This window comes from Camelina sativa, chromosome 13 (genome assembly GCF_000633955.1).
Source record: "Camelina sativa cultivar DH55 chromosome 13, Cs, whole genome shotgun sequence".
Classification (NCBI taxonomy): domain Eukaryota; kingdom Viridiplantae; phylum Streptophyta; class Magnoliopsida; order Brassicales; family Brassicaceae; genus Camelina; species Camelina sativa.
In genome coordinates, this window is record NC_025697.1 from 14,173,345 (window position 1) to 14,184,151 (window position 10,807).

The 10,807-nt window shown below is 37.2% G+C and overlaps 1 protein-coding gene and 1 pseudogene across 1 annotated transcript; one reads left to right on the forward strand and one right to left on the reverse strand.

Moving 5' to 3' along the window:
* LOC104738236 overlaps window positions 1-2,587 on the forward strand; it is a 3,899-nt pseudogene extending 1,312 nt beyond the window's left edge.
* On the reverse strand, window positions 3,336-3,851 carry LOC104738238 (putative clathrin assembly protein At5g10410). Its single transcript, XM_010458443.1, has one exon. The coding sequence runs from the start codon at window positions 3,849-3,851 to the stop codon at window positions 3,336-3,338; it is 516 nt and encodes a 171-aa protein (XP_010456745.1).

Genomic DNA, 10,807 nt, shown 5'->3' on the forward strand with positions numbered 1-10,807 from the left:
AGAGACTAAGAAGCTATGGTATATTGTCGGACCGTCCATATTTACCGGACTCGCTACTTACTCGATCCTCATCATTACTCAAGCCTTCGGTGGCCATCTCGGTGATCTTGAACTCGCTGCCATCGCCATTATTAACAACTTCACACTCGGCTTCAACTACGGTTTACTCGTATATATGTGCGCACTTTAAAACATTATTGGGGATTGTATGTTGTTTAATCTATGAGAAAATGTTTATGCAGCTTGGGATGGCGAGTGCGTTGGAGACATTATGCGGTCAGGCGTTTGGAGCGAGGAAATATTATATTTTGGGAGTATATATGCAGCGATATTGGATCATTCTTTTCTTATGTTGCATCTTACTTCTTCCTATGTACTTGTTCGCCACGCCGATTCTTAAGTTTATTGGTCAGAGTGACGATATTGCCGAGCTAACAGGGACCATTGCCCTTTCTGTCATCCCCGTTCACTTCGCCTTTGCCTTTTTTTTTCCCTCTTAACAGATTCCTACAATGTCAGCGCAAGAACAAGGTATGTTACTAATTGGTCGTAAATTGTGGTCTTTGATTATTAAGTAACTTTGAAAATTATAATATATATGGGCCACACTGATATTGGTTCCAAACACAAAGCTTCACTTAATATAGAGTGAAAACCTTTATTTGAAGATTGGTAGTCTTCAGAATACCATAAAAAGTTAGGTTATCACACAAAAAAAAAAAAAAACGACAAATGAAACGTGAGAAACTACGTTTTATGATCTTTGTGAAGATTAATTACCGAACATAAGGGAAAATATAGATCGAATCGATCTCTATAAAATCTTTGTTAATCGAAACGTAAAACAGTAAACAACGTCTAAAACCTTATAAACCCATAAAACATTGTGTTTATAGAAAAAAAAATAGTAAGATGTAATGAATAATTACAAAAAGATAAAAATAACAAATAACAAATAAGAATTATAGTCTGAAGCTAGTACGTACTATACAAACTAAATGTGTTTGATTGCTCATTTTCATTATGTCTGAGTAGGTGGTTGCAATTTCAGCTGGAGTATCACTTGCGGCTCATATTCTCGTGTGCTGGTTCTTCGTGTCTGGCTATAAACTCGGGATCGTAGGGACCATGGCTAGTGTGAACGTGCCATGGTGGCTGAACAACATCATCTTATTTGTGTACAGCACGTGTGGCGGTTGTACACTCACTTGGACTGGCTTCTCCTCCGAAGCTTTCACCGGACTTTTGGAATTCACAAAACTTTCTGTCTCTTCAGGAATCATGCTTTGGTACCATTCGTCAAACAAAATCCCATTTGTTTCACAATTTTTTTTTTTATCAGTCAAATTATTTGAATCGAAAACAAGTTCTTACAACACTTTTTATCCGATATAGCTTAGAAATAAGGTACTACAAAATACTAATCTTGATGACCGGAAACCGAGTAAATGCTAAAATTGCGGTGGACTCCTTATCTATATGGTACGTTATTTTTCTTTTTTTTCTTTTTTCTTATAACCATCAGTATTGTTCTTGTTAGTGCTTTTAATTTGTTGGGAAGTTTACTGTTTCTACCGTACATTATAAACTAGTTGTTAACGTACGTACTGAACTTTTTTTTTTAGCATGTCGATAAATAGTTGGGAGCTGATGATTCCACTTGCATTCTTTGCGGGAACCGGGTAACTTTTAAGATTGCCATGTTCACCAATGTTTTGTTGACATACATTATCATATATAATTACAAGTTTATAACTAAACTTGGGATAATATACGCATAAATATCTTTAAAAGAATTAATATAGGTACAAATAAATAGTTAGAATTGTGTTTACAGAATTCGAGTGGTAAACGAACTAGGAGCTGGTAATGGGAAAGGAGCAAGATTTGCAACGATCGTGTTCATCGCACTATCGTTGATTATCGGATTATTCCTCACTGAGTTGGTCGTAATATTCCACGGCCAAATCGGTTCGTTATTTTCTTCAAGTGAAGATGTCATAAACGCAGTTGATAACCTTTCTGGTCTCTTAGCCTTCACTATTCTTCTCAACAGTGTGCAACCAGTTCTTTCCGGTACGCCTCAATTATTTTCACAAACCGGGTCAACAGAAGTAGTCTTGACTTTTTGACATTTTGATTTGATTTAGGTGTTGCGGTTGGTTGGGGTTGGCAATCTTACGTCGCATATATAAATCTGGGATGCTACTACCTTATCGGGCTTCCGTTTGGGATTACTATGGACTGGGTTTTCAAATTTGGAGTCAAGGTTTGCCACGTTTCTCCATTATTTTTATTTACCTCAAAATTAAATTACATACTTCTTAAAAAAAATATCTTGATAATTTTTTTTTATGTCGGCAAATTATGTATTTTTGTTTGATATTAATATTTGTGGCGATGAACTAATATACATATGTGTATGCCTTTGTAATGATGGTAGGGAATATGGGCCGGTATGATATTCGGAGGAACCGCAATTCAAACGTTGATATTAATAATCATCACTACAAGATGCGACTGGGATCATGAGGTAACAAGACGAATACTACAAAATATCTTTTTCATTTTAACTCATAGTAATTAATTTTGAAGATTTTATAATCCATTTTTGCATAATTTGTAGTAGACTTTTAACAACAAAAAGAGCCTATATATATATATATATATACATATAGGCTCTTTTTGTTGTTAAAAGTCTACTACAAATTATATGAATAAGAATATTATTCTTGTCAGACGTTATAATTTGACTAAGTTGATAACTTGAAGTTTTTTTTTTGTTTACTATCAAGGCTAGTATTTTGTTTTGTTACCGCTCTTCTTGATCTAGAGGGATTGTATTGTGGGGCAAAGAAGTAACTGTGTATTACTTTATGCATTGCAGGCACATAGAGCAAGTATGCGCATTCAAAAATGGTCAGTACCTGACGCAAGAAACTGAAGTTACTGAAGTTGGTATTTTGATTATAATATAAAATTATTTTCTAGCATACGTTTAATGAATTTCAATTGTCTTTTTCTGAGTAACAAACAAATATCCTATCTGAAGTTGGTATTTTGATTATAATATTATTTTCTAGCATACGTTCAATGAATTTAAATTGTCTTTTCTGAGTAACAAACAAATATCCTATCTGAAGTTGAATATTTACATACAGAATCACTTCTCCCTGTCTTTATGAAATAAAGATTCAAGCACCAAAAAAAAAATGAAACAACATATTCCAAGACAAAAACAAAATTAAATCATTCAGCTATAGTATTTATGTTCGTAGTGACTACTAGTGAGACGCCTCCGGCCTTACCATGTGTAGACAGCATATTTCCACACCTTAGTGGATCAACCCAGTCGTACACGGACTTAGCCAGACCGATTCATTCGTCAATCCATTTGGATCATCAAATTTTACCCATTTGGAATCCCATGGCACCACCTCATGTGTTGCCGTCTCGGTGTCGTCCAATGTTACCCATTCGATCTGAACAGAACAGGCCAATTCAACCATTTCCTCATCGTCTTTGACCGTTATCTGAACCGAACCGACGAATTCAACCATCTCCTTATTGTCTTTTGCCGTTTCGGCCTTCAACATCTCAGCCAAACACCAAAAATCTTCTGCAAGACGTCTGTAACGCCAGAAATACCCGCTCAAGCTCTCCTTACATTCTTCAAGTCTCACCAAAACCAGACTCAAAACGTTCAAACCGGAATCATCAACTGGTTTACCACCCAGTTTAATTAATCTTTCACTCAACACTTGAAGCCGTACAACAATCAGCATCATAACCGCGAAGTAGTCTTGAATCACGAGCTCTCTGACCTCGTCCACGATCTTGTTTTGAAACATAGGTGAGCTCTCCTATGTTAATATTTTGCCTCTTGAATCTTCTTAATGATCATATTAAGATATATGAGGATTGGTTATTGACTGGTTCACAACCGGTTAACCCTGATTCAGTTAGTTTGGTTAATATGTGTTAGTATATAAGGAAGATTAGATTGAAGGAGTATGGTTGAGCCTTGTAATATACACATTTATTTCTCGTTAATAAAGTTTGTTAGAACCCGTAGTGGTTCTTTGATTCTTCTTCTTCTCCGTCATAGTTTCCGGTGTATCAAAATCTTAATATGGTATCAGAGCTTTGCTCTTAAGTCTTCCGCTTCCATTGATATCATCGGGATCTTTGTGAGAAGCTCGATTGAGAAAGATGAGTTGTTCAATGTTATTTCTCCGGATTGTGAGAATCCTCATCGCTGCAATTTTAGAGCTCTTCGTTGGTGTTTTTTTTGGGTTTTTTATTCTATTTTTCATTTCTCGTCTTTTATTGGCCTCGTTCGTGGTGAATTTCTCAATTTCTTTTCCAATTTCGCCGCGATTTCTTGAAATTTTCTTATTCTTTCATTGAGGATGAGATCTTATGTACCTCCTTCTTCGGTTAACCCAACGAGCTTAAACTCGCGTGAGACGGTTGAACCTTCGCGTTTTCAGATGGATCAATATGAGAATCCATACTATCTGAATAGTGATCATGCTGGACTTATTTTGGTTTCTGATCGGCTAACAACAGTTTCTGATTTCCCTTCTTGGCGACGATCTATGTTGATGGCATTGAATATGCGTAACAAATTGGGATTCATCAATGGTACGATTACTAAACCTTTGGAAACTCATCGTGATTTTGGCACTTGGTCACGTTGTAACGATATTGTGAGTACCTGGTTGATGAAATCAGTAGATAAGAAGATAGGTTAGAGCTTGCTTTATATTTCTACTGCTGAGAGGATGTGGAAGAGTATCTTGTCTATGTTCAAGCAGGATGATGCTCCTAGGATATTTGCAATTGAGCAGAAACTTAGCAAGATTGAACAAGGTTCTCTTGATGTTACCACTTACTATACTTCTTTAGTTTCTTTGTGGGAAGAGCACAAGAACTATGTAGAACTGCCTGTTTGCACATGTGGGAAATGTGAGTGTGATGCTGCTGCTAAATGGGAAAAATTACTGCAGCGTAGTCGAGTAACTAAATTCCTTATGGGTTTGAATGAGAGTTATGAGCAATGTAGGCGTCATATTTTGATGTTAAAGCCAATACCTACTATAGAAGAGGTTTTTAATATGGTGACCCAAGATGAGAGAACTATTAAGCCACTTACTCGGGTTGATAATGTAGCTTTTCAATCCTCGGCTCCATTTCCTTTTGATGGAGATGGAACTTATATTGATGCTTACAATACGGTGAGACCTCAGAAGCCTGTCTGCACACATTGTGGTCGTTTGGGACACACAATTCAGAAGCGTTATAAACTTCATGGCTTTCCTCCGGGGTATAAGACAAATTCTGGTGGCTATAAGGGCAATACCATAAACCCTCGAATGCAGAATACTCAGTTGCAACCTCATATACCTCATAATCAACCGAGAATGTCGATGGTTCCTTATGATCCTATTCAGAAGGCAAATGTTGTTGCTAACGTTTATGAAGAACAATCACAATACTCTCCGTTGGTTTCTTATCCTTATGCAGCACCTCCTGATTTGGCACCTCCTGTCTTGGCTATGGCTTATAGACCTGATGGTATTGTTTTTCCGACTCCGCTCTTCACTCCACAACAATTACAACAGATTTTGTCTCAATATACAATTCAAGTACCGGTTCCAGAGACTGCGGCTACTTCTACTACTGCAACTTTCACTGAACATGGTCTTATGGCTCAAACATCTACTTCTGGTACTTTTCCTTTTCCTTCCACTAGCCTACGATATGAAAATCATAATCTTACTTTCCAGAAACTTGCCCTTTCTTCTCTTCCAAAATTTTTAGCACCTAATGATTGGATTATTGATAGTGGTGCGTCTAGTCATGTTTGTTCTGATTTAGCAATGTTTAGAGAATTAGTTCCTGTTTCTAGTTTCACGGTAACTTTACCGAATGATACGCGTGTTCCTATCACACACACAGGTACCCTATGCATTTCACATTCTTTGATATTGCATAATGTTTTACATGTCCCTGATTTCAAATTTAATTTGATTAGTATTAGTTGTCTGGTTCAGAGTCTATTTTGTTCTGCTCATTTCTTTCCACATTGTTGTCTTATCCAGGAACTTTCTCAGGGCTTGATGATTGGGAGGGGTAGACTCATCAATAATCTCTATATTCTTGAGACAGAACAAAAGACCCTCTCACCATCTTCGCCTGCTGTTTGTTCCTTTTTTGCTTCTGTGTTGGCTGATGAAGTTCTGTGGCATCAGCGACTTGGACATCCATCATCTGTGGTTTTAAAAAGTCTAGTTAGTATACTTCCTTCTTTAAAATCTGTAGCTTCCAGTGTTTCTTCATGTCAGATATGTCCTTTAGCAAAACAAAAACGCTTAGCTTATGTTTCTCATAATAATCTTGCTTCTAAACCATTTGATCTAGTTCATTTGGATGTTTGGGACCCTTTTAGTACTGTGTCTGTAGAAGCTTTTCGATACTTTTTCACCTTGGTTGATGATTGTACTCGTGTAACCTGGCTTTATATGCTAAGAAATAAAAGTGATGTTTCTACAGTGTTTCCTACTTTTCTTAAAATGATTTCAACATAATTTGCATCAAAAATAAAAGTCATACGATATGATAATGCTCCAGAGTTAGCCTTTACTGATATTGTCAAAGAACAGGGCATGTTGCATCAATTTTCTTGTTCTTATACACCCCAACAGAATTCTGTTGTAGAACATAAACATCAACATTTATTGAATGTTGCTAGAGCATTGTTATTTCAGTCGAATATCCCATTGAAGTATTGGTGTGAATGTATATTGACTGTAGTTTTCTTGATAAACAGAATGCCTTCACCATTGTTAAAAGATAGGTCTCCTTTTAACATACTTAATGATAAGCTTCCTGATTATACAATGTTAAAGACTATTGGTTGCTTATGTTTTGCATCAACTCATCCTCTTGATAGGCATAAGTTCTCTCCTAGATCAAAACCTTGTGTTTTTCTTGGTTATCCTACTGGTTATAAAGGATACAAACTTTTAGACTTAGAGTCTCATTCAATTTTCATTTCTCGTAATGTGGTTTTTCATGAAAATGTTTTCCCTTTTAAAACATCAGATTTGTTATCTCAGGTTGTTGATATGTTTCCAAATAGTATATTGCCATTGCCAACACCTTTACATATTGTTGATTCTATGAAATCTCTTAATGATGTTGACATTGATATACCTGAGGAACCTGATGCATCTCATACATCTGCATCACGCATCGCACAAATGGAACCTCGTACTGTTCGTGTATAGACTCCTACCGTAGCACAAAAAACAGTTTCTAATCCTTTACCTGTTGCTAGGCCTAAACGAATGGTAAAGACTCCCTCCTATCTTTCTGAATATCATTTTGCTCTAGTTCCTTATATTTCTACGACTCCACCTTCTTCTCTTTCCTTACCTGAAACAGTTATTTCCCCTAAACATCAAACTACCCCTTGTCCTATTTTCTCTGAAGTCTCTTTGGATCGTTTCACTCCTATTTTGCAATCTTCTATCTTCTCATATAGTCTAGAAACTGAACCTAAAACCTTTTCTCAAGTCATGAGATCAGAAAAGTGGACTATTGCAGCTGGTGAAGAGCTTCATGCTCTCGAGCTTGCTCATACTTGGGATGTTGAGACTTTACCCCCAGGTAAAAATGTTGTTGGTTGTAAATGGGTGTTTACTATTAAGTATAACCCTGATGGTTATGTGGAACGATATAAGGCGAGGCTAGTTGCACAAGGCTTTACGCAACAAGAAGGTTTGGACTATATGGAAATTTTCTCACCAGTGGCCAAACTAACAAGTGTGAAATTTTTGCTTGGTGTTGCTGCGAAACAAGGATGGGGTTTGACGCAGATGGACGTATCCAATGCCTTTCTTCATGGCGACTTAGATGAGGAGATTTACATGAGCCTCCCTCAGGGTTACACTCCTCCACCGAATGTTGTTTTGCCTCCCAATCCGGTATGTCGTCTTCGTAAATCACTTTATGGCTTGAAACAGGCTTCACGACAGTGGTATAAACGATTATCTTCTGTTTTCTTGGGGGCTAACTTCATCCAATCACCTGCTGATAATACTCTTTTTGTCAAAGACAAACCCGGTTCTTTTATTGCTGCTTTGGTCTACGTTGATGATATAATGATTGCTAGCAATGATGCTACAACTGTTGAGAACTTGAAGGCATTGTTGAAGTCAGAATTCAAAATAAAGGATCTTGGAACGACTAGATTTTTCTTAGGACTAGAGATATCTCGTTCTTCTCAAGGCATTTCGGTGTGTCAACGGAAATATGCCCAGAATTTGTTGGAAGATGCAGGTTTACTTGGTTGTAAACCGAGTCATGTACATATGGATTCAAGTCTCCATCTTACTGCAGCAATGGGAACTTCTCTGTCTAATCCTCGTCCTTATAGGGAACTTATTGGACGGCTGCTTTAACTCACAATTACCAGGCCTGATATTACATTTTCTGTTCATCAGCTAAGCCAGTTTATTTCTGCACCTTCAGACATCCATCTCCAAGCAGCTCATAAGGTTCTACGGTACATTAAAGCCAATCCTGGCCAAGGAGTAATGTACTTTGTTGATTTTGAACTGTGCTTGAATGGATTTTGTGACGCTGACTGGGGGAACTTTAAGGATACTCGCAGGTCTATTACCGGTTATTGTATATATCTTGGCAACTCACTGATTTCATGGCGGTCTAAGAAACAGGGTGTCACTAGTAGCACAGAATCTGAGTATCGTAATATGGCTCAGGCGACATGTGAACTCATTTGGTTGCAGCAGTTGTTCAAGGATCTTCAACTCCCAGTTACATGACCAGCTAAACTCTATTGTGACAACAAGTCGGCTCTGCATATTGCTATGAATCATGTTTTCCACGAGAGGACGAAACATATAGAAATGGACTGTCACACGGTTCGAGATCAAATAAAAGCGGGTACTCTCAAGGTTTTTCATGTTCCTTCGGAGAATCAAAAAGCTGACATTCTCACAAAACCGCTTCATCCAGGTCCTTTCTATGGATTGCTTTCTAAGATGTCATTATCAAGCCTGTATCTTCCAAACCAGACATGTTTGAAGCTAGAGACTTGAGAGGGGCATATTAGGATACATGAGGATTGGTTATTGACTGGTCCACAACCGGTTAACCCTGGTTCAATTAGTTTGGTTAATATGTGTTAGTATATAAGGAAGATTAGATTGAAGGAGTATGGTTAAGCTTTGTAATATACACATTTATTTCTCGTTAATAAAGTTTGTTAGAACCCGTAGTGGTTCTTTGATTCTTTTTCTTCTCCGTCATAGTTTTCGGTGTATGAGAATCTTAATAGATCATAAGCTTCATCTTTGATCCCAACATTGCTATCAATTCATTCTGAATTTTGTGACTGAGAAAATGATATTGAGTTTTCTTCTTTTTGATACTTCTCATGTGCTCCCTCATCACTGGATCAAAATCTCCAAACATTTCAATAAAGCTAAGAAAATTCCCATTGTTATTCTCACCAATCTTATCATTGCTTCCACGGAAAGCTATATTGCATTTAGCCAAAGTCTTCGCTAGTGCAAATAATCTCAATAAAACTTCTCGCCAATGATTTTTCTCTTTCTTGATTTCTTCTTGTACAGACTTATCAATTGTTATACCCTTTTTCAATCTCAACTCTAATTCCATCCATTGGCTCATGCACACAAGGTGACCATGACTACTTTCATGTTGACCAAGCCTTCCTGCAACATTGTTCCAATCCATGAATCATGTTCTTGTCAATTGAGAAGTATCATTTTTCCCTACGAACAGCTTGCAACAGAAACAATAGATTTTCTCTGACTTTTTTGAATAGATTAGCCAACGTCTATATTGTTTATCACCGTTCTTCATTGGCCTTTTGTAGAGTTTATGAGAAAAATGTCTACCATTGAAATTTTTGGGAAACTTATAATCCTCATACGGTCGTGCTAGAGGACCTTTTCCAACAAAAAAATCCCTCAACATTTGATCAATTTTTCCCCAATTTGCAGGATCAAAAGAATCCTCGTTGAAAGACACTGGGGCTGTTCGTTTGGTCGCCGCAAGTAGGTGCGGCTGCGGCAGACACAAGTTAAGCTGTTCGTTTGGTCGCCGCCGATAGATGCGGCATAACGCAGCGGCAGATGCAGCGTCCTGCGGTTAAAAATTTTGGACGCCGAATAAATTCAACGTCAGCAACTTAAAAGTTGCGATATGTGTGTTAAATGACAGAAACACCCTTGTTATCTTCAAAAAATTACAAAACAACTAACCCTAAAATTACAAAACATTCTCATCTTCTTTCTTCGTCGCCTCCATCGCCTCCTAAGCCAAAGCTTCGTCATCTCTATCTCTCTCTGGATAATTGCCATTTCAATCCAAAACTCGGTGAACAGCTTCTCTATTTCATCATCCTCTCTCTTCGTGGCCCTGTTCAATCTGCAAAGGTACAATTTCTATCTTCACTCTCTCTCTCTATCTCCCCATATCTCTATCTCTCGGCTCACTCAGTTACAAAAATGGTTTTTGAACATTTGAACATTTGAATAATTCTGGGTTTTTGAATATTTGAACATTTGAATAATTCTGGGTTCTTAAACATTTGAATAATTCTCGGCTCACTTGTTTTTTTTTTGAATTCTTAGTTCACTTTAACTCTTGAATTATTCAGATGAAAGGTTATCAAATTTAGTAGCTTTATGGTTTCATTTCACTCCATAGCTTTAGTATAAATTTAAATTTTGTCTTGGTCACTCTT

What these genes read in the sequence shown, in the direction of transcription:
- LOC104738238 (XM_010458443.1), bottom strand. Translation starts at nt 3,851, where the DNA reads ATGTTTCAAAACAAGATCGTGGACGAGGTCAGAGAGCTCGTGATTCAA.